The sequence below is a fragment of the Aricia agestis genome, chromosome 8 (assembly GCF_905147365.1).
Source record: "Aricia agestis chromosome 8, ilAriAges1.1, whole genome shotgun sequence".
In the NCBI taxonomy this organism is placed as follows: Eukaryota; Metazoa; Arthropoda; class Insecta; order Lepidoptera; family Lycaenidae; genus Aricia; species Aricia agestis.
Window position 1 is genome coordinate 9,621,855 of NC_056413.1, and position 18,285 is coordinate 9,640,139.

The 18,285-nt window shown below is 35.2% G+C and overlaps 2 protein-coding genes across 2 annotated transcripts; one reads left to right on the top strand and one right to left on the bottom strand.

Moving 5' to 3' along the window:
• Positions 1–2,822: 2,822 nt before the first annotated feature.
• Positions 2,823–9,225, top strand: LOC121730006 (zinc finger protein Dzip1). Its single transcript, XM_042118802.1, has 8 exons — positions 2,823–2,981; positions 4,234–4,301; positions 5,154–5,321; positions 5,494–6,462; positions 6,532–6,896; positions 7,011–7,161; positions 7,238–8,124; positions 8,959–9,225. The coding sequence occupies exons 1-8, from the start codon at positions 2,867–2,869 to the stop codon at positions 9,206–9,208; spliced, it is 2,973 nt and encodes a 990-aa protein (XP_041974736.1). The 5' UTR covers positions 2,823–2,866; the 3' UTR covers positions 9,209–9,225.
• A 3,964-nt stretch (positions 9,226–13,189) lies between these two features.
• On the bottom strand, positions 13,190–17,298 carry LOC121730005 (60S ribosomal protein L8). The gene is made up of 6 exons (XM_042118801.1): positions 17,233–17,298; positions 16,927–17,085; positions 14,613–14,769; positions 14,016–14,219; positions 13,665–13,823; positions 13,190–13,342 (listed from the first exon to the last, which is right to left on the bottom strand). Exons 2-6 carry the CDS (start codon positions 17,062–17,064, stop codon positions 13,227–13,229), a joined length of 774 nt encoding a protein of 257 aa, XP_041974735.1. The 5' UTR covers positions 17,065–17,085; positions 17,233–17,298; the 3' UTR covers positions 13,190–13,226.
• Between the last annotated feature and the right edge of the window lie 987 nt (positions 17,299–18,285).

The following is an 18,285-nucleotide window of genomic DNA, read 5'->3' on the forward strand; positions in this document are numbered from 1 at the left end:
CATTTTTTTTCTTGCTTTGCCCTTCTACTCTAATCCCCTCACCCCTGCGACATAGTATGTGAAACATACTATGTCACAGGGGTATGAGCAACTCATAACAATTTTAGTAATAAGTAAATCTATATCTTCTATCTATCTATATCTATACTTATAATAAAATCGTAGAGGTAAAATTTTTGTACATTGAAAATAAACTTGAAAAAACGAGTCAGGGGCATATTAGAAGAGTAGTAGAATACATTTTAACTGTTTTTGAAATTTTTGTTTCTCTGTCTGTTTGTCTGTTTGTACAGGCTAATCTCTGAATCCGCTGGACTGATTTCAATGAAATTTGGCATGATGATACCTTACATCCCTGGTCAACATCTTAGATACTTTTTTTAACCGACTTTAAAAAAAGGAGGAGTTAATGTTTACTTTGCTGTTTGTGATCAGATTTTCAAAATTCTTTTTTTGTTGTATAGATTTCCCGAATTTGATACCATGTTTACAATAAAATCGGCCAAGTGCGAGTCGGACTCACGCACAAAGGGTTCCGTACCGTTATAGAGAAAAATAGGCCAAAAGTTGTGTTTTTGTATGGGAGCCCCCCTTAAATTTTAATTATATTCCAATTTTATTATTAATTATTAAAGTACACATGTAATTAAGGATTCTGTGAAAATTTCAACTGCCTGCCTGTTGTCATTATTGATATCGAGCAAAAAAGGCCAAAAAATTATGTTTGTTGTATAGGAGCCCTCCGTAAATATTGATTTTGTTTTGTTTTCAGTATTTGTTGTTATAGCGGCAACAGATATACACAATCTGTAAAAAAATTCAGAACTCTATCTATAAAGGTTCTTGAGATACAGCCTGGAGAAGACAGACAAACAGACAACGAAGTCTTAGTAATAGGGTCCCGTTTTTACCCTTTGGGCACGGAACCCTAAAAACGGTGACTTTATAAGTAATGGAATTAAAGGAACTCCTCGAAATTTACAACGACAACCAAAGTAATTACCAATTCTAGCAAAGGTCGATCTTTAAATATTTTCCTAATATTCGTAAACGATTATCCAAACCCAGGATGGATATAATTGACCACTGTGTATCTCAATTCGTTACCGGCCATGGAAATGTAAAAGTCAAACTTTAATATCTAATCTTGATCTTGATCTTTAGGATCTAAGTCGGTCGGTCATCGGTCGAGCACATAGGTAGAAATGGTAGAATATGTACGACCGAAGGCAGTATGTTTGAACGAAAAGCCAAAACGAAAGAACTACAATGCTAGACAACCTACAGAGTAAATCTGACGTCGCATACTACTATAACGTAGTGATTATATTCTCTTTGGGTGATATCGTGGACAGCGCTATAGGAACTTAATCCGTGTCTTCAAGTGTTTTTGTGACAATCATTATTGGCAACAGTCACAGACCAACAGTCTAACACAACAAATTCCAATTTGTTTCCCTTCGAAGAAAGGATTTTTCAAAACGATAAGTATCTGAGGTTCTGGGTATTTTAATGTATGTAAATTAAAAATTTTGTGTGTAACATAGATCCAAATAAAATAGTCGTAGATAGGTGTTAAATTTCCTAAATCTCGATTTTAATAACATACATTCACGCGGACGAAGTTGCGGGCAAGTTCCGTTCAGCGGTTTGGGCGTGAAGAGGACAGAGAGACAGACAGACAGACAGACACACTTTCGCATTTATAATATTAGTACGGATGTTTTTTTTACGATTCTTGAAACCAAAAGCCTACAAAATATTAATTTTAACTTTAAAGTAACTAATAACGGTTCAAAATCATAAAAGTTCTAGGTACAGTTTTTATTGCGTGATATTAGCTCACGTAATACTGTACACATCGACGGCTGACTCAGACTTTGATAATTTTCACAACGGGCAACCAAATAAATTAAATGTAAAAAGAACTTGACAAGTATCCTTCAGTAAAGATGTAATTACATGGTTCATGCAACTATTATGCTCTCGGAACGCTTGGAAACCATTAATGTTTGGATATTGTGGATATAAGTCAAGGTCTGTTAGTCGCAGTTTAGCTCGCACCGGTTGATAAAAAATGGCGGGCCGCGATACCAGACCCAAAATATACAGTAATTATAGTCAGATCACAACCGTGTACCACTAGGTCCACTAGACTGTGAGGCAATCACGACTATATTGAATCTATTGTTGTCCAACGGTAGTTTTTAGGGTTCCGTAGCCAAATGGCAAAAAACGGAACCCTTATAGATTCGTCATGTCTGTCTGTCTGTCTGTCTGTCCGTATGTCACAGCCACTTTTCTTCGAAACTATAAGAGCTATATTATTGAAACTTGGTAAGTAGATGTAATCTGTGCACCGCATTAAGATTTTGATACAAAAATGGAAAAAAATATTAAAAATTCACTTTTAATAATTGCCTTAAATGTATTGATTACTTACAAATAAAACTGCCGCAGTGCAAAACCAAATTTCTGAGGTCATCTTCGAAACTTCGAATACAAAATATTATAATCCCTACATAATATTAATAAATTATAAGAGCCATAATTGTTCAACTGCAATGGTGCCATCATGAATCATGATTCTTGCATGATTCCGCTTGGTCCGCTACCTGCCTAGTTTACTTTTCTCTATGATTCCGCTCCCCTTTGAATTTTGATAAAGCCAAGAGGTTGCCTAGCAACCACAAACACAAATATTGTCAATGCCTCATTAAATGCAGTGCATAGAGGAAAATAATACACGTGATGCAGTGTGTTGAGTGCTCGTAGGAACAATGAAATGTTTATAACGTTAACTAAATATAATATGCTAATACATAATACAAAATATACTCACACCTTTAGGTGAAAAGTTTTAGTCATGGCTTGTAAGACCTCGTTCGAACTCCACCACAACTTCCCAAAGTTGGCTGAAGAAGCTGGATTCACGTTCAACACACACAGACCGCGAGTCCATATACAATGGAATAAAATAAGTGAGTATTTTGGAATCGAATGTTTACTATTTAGTTTAATTCACCCCAACAAGCGTGAAAGGTTTCAAGGACTATCAGACAAATGGAATCTTTTGGTGATGAATTCCGAACCTTTGGGACACAGAACTTGCGAGTTAGAGCAAAATACATGAATTGTAGTATAATGTAAAAATATAAAATTTATATATTTTGCTATAGCTTTTTCTGCGTATACGTAATAATAATATTATTATAACGTAGTATATATAGAAAGCAGAAAAATCACAGGATGTTAAAGTGTAAGGAACTTATACATATAAACTTAAACTAGACGTTCCGCGCGGCTTCGCCCGCGTAAATTAGATATTTCACAGACAAATTAGTCCACAAAAAATAGCCTATGATCCTTTACTTTGTCTACTTCCTATCTGTGCCAAATAACAGAAAAATTGTTCCAATAGTTCGTGAGATAAGCGCTTTCAAATAATTTTCCCCGTTTTTTCCACATTTTTCTCTATTTCTTAGCTCCTATTAGTCTTAGCGTGATGAAATATAGCTTGCCTTTCTCGATAAATGGGCTATCTAATATTGTAAGAATTTTTCAAATCAGACCAGTAGTTCCTGAGATGAGCGCTTTCAAATAAGCCCTTTCAAATAATTTCCCCCCGTTTTTTCCACACTTTCCTCTATTTCTTCGCTCCTATTAGTATTAGCGTAATAAAATATAGCCTATAGCCTTCCTCTAGCACTGAAAGGTTGCCTTTTTAAAAATTCGACAAAATCTCAAAAGAATAAAAATTGAGTAAGTACTTACAGGATTCCTGTAAGTACTCAATTTTCATTCTTTTGAAGTCGGTACCGGCTAAGTTCTAAGTATGTCAACTATCTCAGTTCTGGGCTGGTACCGACTTCAAAAGAATGAAAATTACGTACAGAATTCGTTGAGATTTAGTCGAATTTTGAAAAAGGCACTAATGAAGAAAAATAATTATTTCATACTTTTTAGGTCATTTCAAGAATATCGTTTTTTCCTTGGAAGTCGGGTTAAATTTTTGGTTAAAAAATAATAATTTTATAAAAATAATTCTTACATTGATTTGAAAGGGACTAATTGACACTACGATGTTGCCACTTTTTAATTTCTTCACTTTTTTGACAGACTATAGATTATCTACTTTCACTTTACACAATATTTAATTTCCTAATTTAGGTAACTTCCTAACTATTACTTATAGAGAGCCTTTTTTTCATCACTGTCATGTTCGGTTTTCAGAGCTAATCGACATTGAGAGCTTAGTGAGAAACAGAAACTTTAACATCGTTGAACAACATCTCAATGATGTAAGTATTATGGGACATCACGTATAACACCATGTATTACATTGATCGGCCTTGTAAGTTGTACTACTTGTAATATTAGAATTGATTTACTTACATAGTTTCCTAGAAAATTTTTCACTAAAACCCTTTTAAATACAATCTCTGTAGATTTCTATTTCATGTTTTTTAGGGTTCCGTAGCCAAATGGCAAAAAACGGAACCCTTATAGATTCGTCATGTCTGTCTGTGCGTCACAACCACTTTTCTCCGAAACCATAAGAGCTATACAATTGAAACTTGGTGAGTACATGTAGTCTGTGAACCGCATTAAGATTTGGATACAAAAATGGAAAAAATATTAAAAATTTTAAGGGTCCTCATAGGTACAAATGAAACAAAAAAAATATTATCTAACCTATGCGTTTGGGGTATCTATGGATAGGTCTTCAAAAATCATATTGAGGTTTCTATTATAATTTTTTTCTAACCTATTCAGTTTGCGAGAGAGACTCTTCCAAAGTGCTAAAAGGTGTCTCCATCCCTCTAACTTCTAAATTATATTATCATGATAAGTCTAAAAAATATATTATGATGTACATTACTATAAAAACTACCTACGAAAATTGGTTTCAACGAAATCTAGCAAGTAGTTTTTTTTATACGTCATAAATGGTAAGCCTTAATTTAACTTTCATTAAATCAACTGAAAAATAATTCAGAAACATTTTAATTTCATAAAAATAAACCTTATTGCTGCTGTTCCGCAGCAGCGATAAGGTTTATTTTTATAAAATGGCGCTTCATGGGCGAGTCCAACTCGCACTCGGCCAGTTTTTTTTTTCTTCTTAACAACTACATATTATATCCAAACAGATACTAGACTGCGTGATCGATTTAGAATTTGATGTACGCATTTTGGACGAAGGATTCTTAAAAATATTTCGTCTGGCACAACTTGCAGTGGAATACCAACAATTTTGTCGGCACTATTTGGACCGCAGTGTTTTTGTTCTTAAGGAAGAAATAACTAACCTTTTACAAGTAAGTTCAAATGCTAGATTACTTATATTATTATTGAAATATTTTGTAATTAGTAAGCACTACACATAGTAAAAATGTTAAAAATTAAACGTAAGCACCATAAAATTTATCAAAATCCTCATCAAGTAATTTTGATAATAACGATAATCTTACGTTAAGACTAATCTTTAAGGAACTCGACGCAACAAAAAAATCTTTAAAAGAAAAAGAAGAGGAGATAAGAAGAATGAAAAGAAAAGTAAAACATCCAACTCGTAACCATCTGCCTTATGGAAATGATAACATAGCCAAAATGATAATAAATGCACTAAGCCAGAATAAGACTGAATTGTATCAGACTTCCCCACTCATAGACACTATAAACTATAACAAATGTGACTACTGCGATAAAGCATTTTTGAATCAGCTTTATTTACAAAGCCACATCTCACGACGGCACGGAGATATTGTTGAGGTACCACAAAAAGAAACTGAAACTAAAATGAGTGGCGATACGTTGATCACTAATGAAATCATTGACTTAAAAACTAAATTAAAGGAAATGGAAGAGCTGATTATCAATTCTAAAACAAAGACAGGTGAAAACAATACCGATATTGCTACATGTAATGAAGATAATATAATACAAAATATCCCTGTAAAAGTTGTAAAAGATGCTGAAGTATGGACAAACGATGATATAATCAGTCCAACAGAACAAAATATAAGGACATCTGAACAAGAATCTTACGCAAAAGAGATTCATCTTTTGCGTGCCCAAATACTTGATTTAATTAAAGATAGTCATGCTGACAAGCACTCAGAAAACGAAACTTTGGAACAACTTAATGCGACTATAAAAAGTCAAGGCGACGAAATATTAGCACTGAAACAAGAACTGCAAAAGGAGAACGCTCGCGATAAAGAAGACCGGAATAAAATAGAAACACAATTAAAATACTGGTGTGAAAAAGCCGAAAGCCAAGACAAGGATTTAAAAGCTCTTCTGCAGAAGTTGAATAATGTTGAAAGTCAGGCACGAGAATATCGTGCAAAAGCTGAGACCGAAAGGGAAAAATCCGGAAAATTTGAAAATTTATTGCAGCAACATCTAAGTAGGCAACCAGTAAAGTCAAATTCTCCAACACATAAATCGGCAACGGTAAGTTATTGTAATTAAGAGATGGTCTTTCATAAACGTAACTTCAACTAAGGTTGTTTATATTTTTAGATATCGGACGAAAGAGAATACCGTCAGAAAAATGCAGAATTAAAAAAAATCTCAACAAGTGCGGTAGAACAAATTGTTCTTAAAAAGCTTCAAGAACGAGCACAGGAGCTTTTAAATATAGACCAAATATCTAGTGAAACGTCTACTATAAGTGACTTTAATCCGCAAAGTCACGAAAAAAATTCTAACTATAATAAAAAAGGTGAAATTGTATCGAATATATCTAACAAAAGTGGTAGAAATACCAATTCTGATTTAAACCTAAATAAGCAAAAGCGTAAAAACGACAAAAAGCCAAAAAATGTTTCTAAGTCTAAAGGGAAATTATCCGATACAAGGAAAGACAGTTTTATAAGTCCAGGAAGGTAACAATAATTAGTATTTGAATCACAAAAAATTTGCTACAACATCTGCTACAACATCAAAGGAAATATTGATTGATATATAAGTATTTTTAAATTATTATTTTATTGTTTCAGTCCTATTAAAGTAGTACGAGCTAAATTAACAGAAGAGGTTAACAATCGTCTTGCATCTTTGGGAATTGACCCATTAAAAAATAAATTACCTAAAACAACTTACCAAAAACAACGCACTCGTTTACAGGAACAAAGAGAAATGAAAATAAAGGTAAATACAATTTATAGGTGAAAAGTAAGTTTTATTATAGAATGAATTCTCAAATTTGAAACCCATTATTTTTCAGAAGTATCCGGTACGGGAAAAAGTGTTACATTCTGTAATCGCTCAATTGGATATGAAAGCTACAAATTCATATCGCAATAATATTGAGAATAATGTCGTATCACCGAATAAAATTTCTAGAGCCTTTAGTCTTTCTTCAGTTCTTTCAAATGTAAAGACAAAAGCCTTATCAATTGTTAAGTCGAATGAAAAACTTGACTCTCCTAAGAAATCATACAAATATATTGCGAAGAAGGCTACAGCTTTGATAAAATCTTCTCCAGAAATAACACGTTTAAGTAAATCTAATGACGAAATAAATCGCGACAAATCTAACGTTATATCCAAAATGAGCTCAGAGGATGAAGAATCTAATGAAAGTAAGATAAAGACGAAACCCACGAGTTCCAAGAAACTTAAAAAAATCGTAGTAAGTAATGGCCATAATGATTCTGATTCAAGCGATCGAGACTTAATGGATTCCGACAAATTAATCCCAACAAATAAAAATATTTTAAACATTATTAAGTTACCAGTACGTAAGCCTTACGAGTCACCCATAAAAATTGAAAAATCAGATAATATAGCACAGAATCAACCTGAAATAATTATAAATAATGGTAGACATGATGACAGCAGTGATGGTATTGAATCATTAGTGGAATTTCCACCAAGAAAGGCTTTATCGGAAGATAACATCAGTAGTGTTAAGCAAACTAAAGGTGTTTTAAAAAACGCTACTTCTACATCGTCTCTTAATAAGAAAAAGGTGATATTTGATATGGATGCCATACAGATGAAATCGGTAAGCGCATCACCATCACAAAGTACTACTGAAAAAAGTGACAACAACGAAACATATGAATTAGGCATTACCAACTTAGACACAGAAGAATGGGATCTATCAAGGTTAGCTTATCTTTACTTAGTAGACTCCGTAGTCAACAAGGAACCCTTATAATTTCGGTCTGTCCGTCCGTCTGTCTGTCTGTCCGTCTGTCCATCTGTCTGACGCGGTTTTGCTCAGAAACTATAGGACCTACAGAGCTGTAACTTGACATGAATGCACATATTAATAATGCCGACAAAATGGTAAGTTCATAAAATCTTAAAAAAATACATGTAAGTATTTCTTTTATGGTACCTCCCATACACATCAAGCGGGGATGATTTTTTTTTCGCGGCCAGTGCTCGAAACCGGTATTTTTTTTACCAGGTTAAAGCGCTCTTTAAGCGGTTTTTGGATTTGTGTTCGCTCGGAGCGAAATGGAGATGGGAGCGGTATTGCCATAGTATTGCTTCTGAAATTAACCTGGTTCATTTCTCGCGGATAACTAGTACAGTGATATCTTCTATCCCTTTCTAGTGCACCATCTAATATTAGCCAATAGGCCATAACTTGTTATGAGTGTGGACAATGGGTGAGGGTCGCGTGGTGTGTGTGAGTGGGCGGGGCGAACGATATCGCGAACGATTCTAACCGGTATTTTGAGCAGGAGCAGTTTCATTTTGCTCATTGATCAAAACCAGGTATAATTTCGGTCCGGAATCGAAATGAAAACGCTTTTTTTTGGAAATGTATGGCGTTTCTAACGAACAGGTTTCCGAGCCCTGACCGTAGCATGTATGGCGTAGATTAGACTAATAAAAAGGTCAATGACCACTGGAGACACCTTTTTTCATTTTGACTATACTAGAATTATAATTTGTAATAATATTATTTGTAACAATATCGTTTTGCAGCATTGAAAACTTAGTACTACCAGAAATCGCAAAAGAAGAACCGATACCAAATACTTCCAGACATCAAAGTTCTAAATTCACAGAACTTAAAGAAACTATCGAGAACAAATTGTTGGGAAGAAATCAAACACTTTCTACAGCTCCTATTGGGGGTGTAGACGTTTTGTCCGTACCTTTACAAAGGGGGACAAACCGTGGAGGTAGCAACACGAGTCTAGGTAGCTCTATTCTAGACGACACTGATACTTGATAGTGGAGGAAACCAGAACAAGAGTTAAAATATATATAAGCATAACCTTAATCTATACGTCCTAATAAAGATTTTATGATTGCCTTTTACTTGTATTTATCATTTAATATATTTACGAAATCGTACCTTCACTCCGTGAACAAGCTCCGAGGAACTAATTAGGTACTAAAAGAATATTGCGCCGGGAATGCGGGGTATTTTGTAAGTATAATATCATTAGTATAATAGTATGTGTCCTATCAGTTATCACCTATGACAAGGGTGGCCAACACGCGGCCCGCCGTCTGTTACCCGCCCGCCCTGTGGCCCGCGGAGCCGAGCACATTTTTTAAGGTAAAAAAAGTTAATACTAAAAATATTATCTTATCATACCTACTATAAAAAGGAAGATAAAAAGCAAACAAACACTTCTTTTCTTTTACTTTTAAAATAAAAGCTCTAAGTTCTAATAGGAAAAATTTGTATCCGATTTTGACTTTCATTCCACTACGAGTATACATAAAATTTAGTAGTGCGGCCCGGGGTAAAATTCTACTTACGAATTTTGGCCCAAGTGTCGAAAAGGTTGGCCACCCTTGACCTATGATATGGATGTACCCAGGGTGATATTATGTGATCACAGGCTTACAAAATAAAGTGTGGGTAGCTTCAAAGGGTTCTAACTTCTAAGTCTGCTGAAAGTACCGTAGACTTTTGATGATGGGCAAGTCAGCCACTAGGGGACAAAACGTTGAAACTTGTATGGACCGTTGGTGATAAAATACACCCATCAACAAAGTCTTCGGGATATTTGTATTGTTGGAATATCTAAAAACCTGTCAGGAATTTTTGAAGATAGTGTATGGAACAATCATAGCTTATTTTTTAATATTTAATAAAACATATTATTAAAAATACTTTGTCGTAATGCTTTTTGTCATTATTTTTTATATTCACAACATAACAAAAAGCGACAATATTAAGACAATGCATTATGCAATCGTAAAAAGGTTCCAGGAGAGCAACCAGCCCCTTAGAAACTGACAAAACCATGCCGAGGAGTTTCCATCAAGTATATTTTGAATCCATGGCCGTGTTCGTCGGCGTAATTTTTAGCGCATTCGCTGCAAAACCTAGTTATTGCGCATGTCCAAATTATGTCATGCCATGGCAACGACAACTGTTTACGAATTGACATTTAACCCAATTGCAATTTGTTGGTGGCGTTGCAATGAACAAACCAGTGGGAGAGTCATGCTTCGGCACGAATGGGCCGGCTCGACCGGAAAAATACCACGCTCTCACAGAAAACCGGCGTGAAACAGCGCTTGCGCTGTGTTTCACCGAGTGAGTGAGTTTACCGGAGGCCCAATCCCCTACCCTATTCCCTTCCCTACCTTCCCCTATTCCCTTCCCTTCCCATCCCTACCCTCCCCTGTTACCCTATTCCCTCTTAAAAGGCCGGCAACGCACCTGCATCTCTTCTGATGCTACGAGTGTCCATGGGTGACGGAAGTTGTTTTCCATCAGGTGACCCGTTTGCTCGTTTGCCCTCTTATTTCATAAAAAAAAAACAATTAAATTTTTAAATTTTTCCAAGTGATCCATATTCATATTTTCCAAAATAAAATAATCAAACACTATCATAGTGTTAAATAAATTATTTGTGCGGCTGTTAGACAATTTAGGCTTATGTATTTATGTTTAGCTTTTATTATTTTAATCATGTATAAACAATAATTAAGACGTTGTTTGCGACTTGACCAGCCACTTGTTATAGCGTTGCCATGACATCTTTTGGACATGCGCAATAAAAGGTTTGTCCAAAAATACGCCGACGAACACGGCCCATGTTTTTGTATTGCCGTCTTACAAATGCGGCAGATTGCTTTTTATTGGTTGAGAGACTAATGTTATTAACACATAATAGGACGAATGGTGGCTTTCTTAAGCCGGCCGTGGATGTCATACTCACTGTGGAATTATTAAAACACGTGATTTTGGTGAATCGAGATGAAATATAACAAGCAGAGTTTTTATCAGCACGTTAGCGCCAGAGACAATTTCTTGTGTGTACACAGCATGCCACCATAGTTAATCTTCCAAATTCATTAAAAACAACATTCCGCATTTGCCATAATATTATGTTCTGGTCTGATCAATTACATGGTAATCTGACATGAATTTTATCTATTGTGACTAGAACTAATGACTACAAAAAGCTTTGAGGTGTAGTGTTAATGTAAGATTTTTCAGTAATGTAAGATTTTCCAGTTTGTTGGATAACAGAAAAGTTACCTTAAATTGCAAAGAATATTCGGCTTCATACCGTAGCAAGGCAGACAAAAGGCAATTTCAAGTAAAAACTAGGCACAAAAATTTAATTACAGGTAAGTATATCATCAATCATCAAAGGATTTAGGACCAAATAATTATTAATAACGTGACAATCAGCTATAAAAATGTAAAAGATTAAATAAAGATTTGTTGGCATACGTTTTATATTTAAGGTTATTCTTCCATTTACTGTCTTCAAAAATTCTTGATAGATTTTTATATATTTCATGAAATATAAATACATTTACAATATAATGATGTAATTTGGAGGTGGAGCTTGTTGTAATACTTACCTAATCTTGGCCCGAAAATCTTAATCCCTAGCTTTGATAAGATCCAATATATTATATAATAGGAGAGGTAAATAGTCGCTTTTTTTAAAGTATGTGACCGCACACCATGGTATTTAAATATTATTTTACTGGAAAGGTGTTGGCAATCGCTGAAAATCATATTTAAAGTATTTTCGCTTCGTTAATCTTTGAATTTTAAGAAAACCCGAAAAAAACCGAAAAAACCCGGGTACCCGGGTTTTCGTTTAAAAAAACCCGAAAACCCGGGTTTTGAAAAAAGGGTCCGAGTTTCGATGCCCTAGCCTTGATAATAGGAAATAGGAGAAAAAACCTTTTGTTTTTATTACACAAATGTATTACACAAATCAAATATATATCAAATCGTTTAGGTTAGGTTACAATTAATGTACTACATTTTTTGTTTTTTTCTAGAAAGTGTGTAATTTAGCCATAAAATGATTTAATTATGAAAAACAGCGTTATAACAGTCATCTTTAAGATTTTCTTCTATCGAGCAGAATTTATCAAATTGTGTACTTACTGGTAAGTATACCTTTGCGTATAGGAAATTTTCTTAATTTTAAAAAGGTACTTTTTTATACTTAAATAATGACATTTCCTTTACAAAAAACATTATTTAAAAAACACATTTTACGTAGTTGCGAGTTGCGACAACCACAGAGCCTTAAGCGAGGCAAAACACTACCGTACCGGCAAACGTACCGAAGCGCCTTTGAGCATCGACAAAAACCGACAACTCTCGGCTCAAGCCGAGGCACGCTCGGGCGAGGCAGCGCGTGCGTTTGTCCACAGAGTACTTTTTTATATCTTGACCGACCGAGGATTTGTCTCGCGAGGCTGCTCGCTTGGTCAGTACCGTACGCAGCTTATTACAAATGCTATTTTAAAAATTGACCAAGTGCGAGTTGGACTCGCGCACGAAGGGTTCCATACCACTATAAAGCAAAAATAGGAAAAAAATGTTTTCCGTATGGGAGCCCCATTAAAATTTTATTAAGTATTAAAGTATAAATAAAACTGAGTATTTTGTGAACATTTCAGGTTATCGCAGTTGTCATCATACTGAGCAAAAATGTTAAAAAATCATGTTTGTTGTATGGGAGCCCACCTTAAATAATGTTTTTAGTATTTGTTGTTATAGCAGCAACATGGCAGCAACAGAAATACATAATCTGTGACAATTTCAACTCTCTAGCTATTGCCGTTCTTGAGTTAAAGCCTGGAGACAGACAGACTACAAACATAGACGTCTTAGTAATAGAGTCCCGTTTTTACCCTTTGGGTACGGAACCCTAAAAAAGCATTTCTAACTATTCCAAAATGTTAGAAAGGTATTTAAAAAAAAGTAAAGTAAGATTTTACATTTTTTATTTGTCACAAGATACATTTTACGCCTCCTTCTTTGCCTCAGTCTTTCCACCACGAATCCTACCGGTTCTGCGCGCAGCAATAAGACCGACCTTGCGACCAGCAGATGTACCTCTCTTGACAGTAGACGCCTTACCTGTAATGATAAAACAAGATCATGAATAGCTTATAGTCATAATAGATCTATTGGGTCGCAGTGATGTCAGGGCTCTAAAGACAGCCTTTGACCACAAAAAACTTAGCTTCATATCTTATTTATAAAATAAGATATGAATGAATTCAGAACTCTAAAGACTAATTAATATAGTAGGATATCTGCCTCTAAGGCATTAGGCAACCTCAATCCAGTCTCAGTAGAAATCTGTCACTGTCATACTTGCAGACACATCTTATGTTAAAAGAGATAAAAACAGAGATAGGGCAAAGGTATTTAAATCATAACAAAAAAACATTCTTACCTATGTGTTGATGGTTACCACCACCGTGAGGATGCTCAACGGGGTTCATGGCAACACCTCGTACATATGGCCAGCAGTTACGCTTGACCTTGTACTTGTGGTAGGCACGACCAGCCTTCAAGATGGGTTTGTCAACACGACCACCGCCAGCGACAATACCTGTTCAAATTTTTATCATTAGAAACTGTTTAGAATTAAACTAAAAACACATGTAAAATAATATTCTTCAGAAAGAGCCTCTGTGTAATCATTGATACTTTCAGAGTAGGTAAGTAAAGGTCATCATAGAAAACTAACATTGTATTGTATGAGCTAATTCTGTACAGTATTTGAAAATGTTCTTTCACTTACCGACCATTCCTCTGTTGCTCGAGGGCAGAACTTTCTTGGCACCGGAGGGCAGCTTTACTCTGGTCCTCTTGGCGTCTGGGTTGTGGCCAATCACGGTGGCAAAGTTGCCAGAGGCACGGGCAAGCCGGCCCCTGTCACCCATCTTCTCTTCGAGGTTGCAAACAATTGTACCTTCAGGCATAGCACCAACGGGCATAACATTTCCTAAAAAACATTTTAAAATGATGAATTATAAATAGCATATGAATATAAAATTAGCAAATATTTTAGTTTAACTTACATTGGAAACTTATCACTACATACTTATCACACACATAGAATTCTTGACACACATTACAAACAGTTTTATCAATATATTGAGATAAAAATCACAACATGCAATTTTATTACACCTTTTCAGGATCATGATATGGTACAAGTGTGAATCTATTTGTATCTGAATGAAATTGCATTACACCATAAAATGATATTATGTTATTTGGTAGCCCTTTTGAATGACAATATGACATATTTTGCATTCATAAATTATTACTAGCAATAACCAATATACTTTGGTCTGAACATTATATGGAATAATTTTGTAAAAAAATAACTTACCAACTTCAAGGGTGGCTTTCTTTCCACAGTATACAAATTGACCTGTGTATAGACCTTCAGGGGCAATGAACAGCTCCTTGCGTGTCTTGAACTTGTACGGGTCACGGAAGTGGACCACTGCCAGAGGAGCTCCTCTACCAGGGTCATGGATGATGTCCTGCAATACATTATTATATTACAAAATAACACCAATTATAGCTAAATAGTCTTGCAGAGGAAAACTCAAAAACCTAACCTACAAAATTGTTTATAAACACCTCACACATTCACTGTACCAATTTTATAGACTGATAATTAAATTAACAACATACTATTATAGTAAGACCCAGTTTCATCAAGCAATGTTAAATAAATAATGGCTTGTTAAATCAGTTAATGGCCTGTTAGAGCTATTGAGCGTTCCACCATACGCTAAGGTCATGTCAAATCGCCTAACACGGTGTTAAATTTTAATTCCTGCTGGGGAGGTCCGTTAAATATATAACAGGCCGTTATAATAGTCAAAACAACAACTTTTTAAAGACAATATCCAATATCAATAAAAGAGTCTGTTTTGACTTTTGAGTGTTGCTGCCATGTTTCGCCACATCCTTATATATTATTTTTCATGTTATGCATAATTATTTATTTTCATTTTGTCAAATTTCAGCCCTCGGATTTTCCTTGACATTGCAAATACACTGACTTGTATCAAATTACCAAGCCGAAATAAGTAAATAAAAGTTTGTATCATGATTCATGTTTTCAGCTTTGACAGATCATAATTATTAACCTGGTAAATTAAGAAGAACTATTATAGCGTAACAAATGTATGCGATCAGTAATATTTTAATTTGGTCGCATTATCTACTATTATACTACTATGGAAGAAAGTGACACATTGCAGCAAACATGTCATATTAATCTTGTACATTGCAATTTCATCGCCTTATAACAAGAATGATAGTTGTTCACTTGTTGTTCACTTAACATTGCATTTACTAATCCGCTGTTAAATTTTTACTGTGGGACATAAGTATTTTAACAGTCTGTTTAATTTTCCAAAGTCGGTTAAGTAATGCCTTGTTAGGGTTTAACAAACATAGGTTGGTGAAATTGGGTCTTAAGATACTAGTGGTTTCTTTTATTTGAATGGTTGCTGTAACATATAACCCTTAGATGAATGATTCTCATCGGGCGTAACCGCGCCAGTCGCGACGCAAGCTTCGGGTGAGGTAGATGTGTCGACAATTTTCGAAATTTTAAGTTACGTTCGTAGCAAAATGCCAATTTGCGTAGTGAGACTATGCAATAATAACACTACAAGAAACAAGAAAGGTACTGGCATCACATACCATCGGTAAATATTATATAAAACACAGAAAAATAATATAAACCTGAAAATTCGGATCGGAGTACCGCTTAATGTTCAGTGTTGCCAATTACCATAAACTAAAAATTCCAAAATTTTTCTGCGATTTTGATTTTTATTTATTTATTTATTATATCTTATTTTTTTTATATATACATAGTGGATGAGTGGATGAGCGCATTAAAATCTCTAGCTAGGGTAGCTGGTCCCGCCAACGGAACAAAAAGTTTTCAAAGTTCCTGGATCATGAATGTGTATTAATAAATATGAATTATGAGTATCATATTATAATAAAAATCTTAAATACAGTTTATATTTTATGTAAGTACACAATACAGTAACAAATGAGAAAACAAATTTAACATTTGCTTTTCTATGACTCATTCTTAACTTTCGTTAAGCTTCCTACCATTGTTATTGTATTGTTTTCTCATCAATATTGTACCCATTATATTTCGTTGACCTAAACAATGTTGTTATTTTATCGCATTCTTTTCGAATGGACTTTATTCCAATGGTAAAGTTCATCTGGTGATTGAAAAATCAGCACTTACTATACAATAATAATAAATTACAAGACCACAGCAAGTAATTTTTCCCCATTGATTGGGCACCAGTCACGTATCTGGCAACCCGATTATCTACGCACACAACAATATTTGTGCATTATTTTACACACACTACAATATTGAGGTGCCGCATTCGGGAATCTGTGTTTTCTATACAGCGCGGTATCTAGTCGAGCGCGCGCGCGAGACCAATCATTTATCTAAGATGTAACCATTTAAGAGTTCAGGAGATAGAAAACGTATCACGTAAACATCTAACAAGCATGACAGAACGTGGTCTACTGTCTACAGACTAAATAATTAAATAAGCATGAAATGTAGAAAGAATGGGATGTATCATGTAATAGGTAGCTACTGCTATAAGTTATAACCTAAAAGAGAAATACTTACACACCTTTACGACTCCTTTGATGTATCCATGTCGCTCTGCGTAATCCAAGGAACGAAGTTTAGGTGCTCCTTTCCTTTTCTTCGTATGTGATACGAACACCGAACCGGCACCTTTACGTTGGGCACGAATTACACGACCCATGATTGAGTCTTATCACCCCCACTGAAATTATTTAACAAATTGTTAATAAACTATTTGTATCTGCAAATATATAACGAATTGCTAATTTATATTTAAGAACAAAATTCAAATAATTTCGATTCTGCTTATAGATTACAAAAGATTAAAAATCTCAAAAAAGAAACGTACATATTTCGCGAGGGTCACAATTGAAAAGAATGCTACGATTGACAGTGACACTAGTGAGTAGTGACTAGTGACAGAGTGACAGTGACACTGACAATTTTTTTTTATCTGTCCCTCATACCCGGGCCGCACGTCTGCGTACAGTTCGACAAGGCTTTTTTAAATTTGAACGTGGCGAGAAAAGTCCGAAAGCGCTTATTCCACTTGTCCTATTTAGAAGTCCTAGCTAGGATCCTACATAGGAGACTAATTAGAAGCTACTTATTCCACTTGTTTAGTGACTAAATCAGTTTCCATTTTGGTCAGACGTCTTCTTAATGGCTCCAGTTCTATCAAAGCAACAAAAAAATTGGTCTTCTCATAGGCTTAGCTGTTGGCTCAATGAAAATAAAAATAAATAAAAGGCGAAAAAGATGGTTTCTGAACTACTTGGAACCAGCAGACTTAAGAAATTACCTACGAATGGATTCCAGATCTTATAACATAATATAAATTGACTTTAATGACGGTGTTTTACCTGTAAATAAAACACATATTAAATACTTACCTTACTTGAAGCTTACTGATATGAGATGGCGCTAGCGTGCTCGTTGCTTGACCTCGTCTTGTCTCTTTCCTTCTCGTGGATAGGGTCATGTCATCTAGGGTCGTCTTTGTATTTTGTGTCTTGGGCCAACAATACTTTTCCTACGTGTAGGGATGGTAGGGTTGGCTTGCATAAATTCCCTTCAATAACTTTGGCCAGACACCAGACTCCTGCTTCCAGCGAGAAGCTTTTTTGGAGGATGAATCAAGAGACGAAATCTGCTGCTATTTGGCACTACAGAGGACGGCCCCTATCCCTTGCATCGCCACATTGGCAACAGAGTTAGGAAATAGCAGTGTTGTCGGGATCATCCGGCGAGAAGCACAAGTGCCAAGGATAGGATGCAAAAAACAATCGCATCCTATCCTAGTCTGCTAACTTCTAGTGCCACACACGACGGTATTTGACAGCACGCTGTCGCAATACCGTCGTAAGTGGCAGAGAACTCCCAATAAGGCAATGATCCGATC

What these genes read in the sequence shown, in the direction of transcription:
- LOC121730006 (XM_042118802.1), top strand. Translation starts at nt 2,867, where the DNA reads ATGGCTTGTAAGACCTCGTTCGAACTCCACCACAACTTCCCAAAGTTG. An exon ending in TTGAACAACATCTCAATGAT is followed by an intron (nt 4,302 to 5,153) that starts GTAAGTATTATG and finishes ATATCCAAACAG; the next exon opens with ATACTAGACTGCGTGATCGA. An exon ending in AAATAACTAACCTTTTACAA is followed by an intron (nt 5,322 to 5,493) that starts GTAAGTTCAAAT and finishes CTAATCTTTAAG; the next exon opens with GAACTCGACGCAACAAAAAA.
- LOC121730005 (XM_042118801.1), bottom strand. Translation starts at nt 17,064, where the DNA reads ATGGGTCGTGTAATTCGTGCCCAACGTAAAGGTGCCGGTTCGGTGTTC. An exon ending in GAAAGCCACCCTTGAAGTTG is followed by an intron (nt 14,220 to 14,612) that starts GTAAGTTATTTT and finishes AATGTTTTTTAG; the next exon opens with GAAATGTTATGCCCGTTGGT. An exon ending in TGGTAACCATCAACACATAG is followed by an intron (nt 13,343 to 13,664) that starts GTAAGAATGTTT and finishes TTATCATTACAG; the next exon opens with GTAAGGCGTCTACTGTCAAG.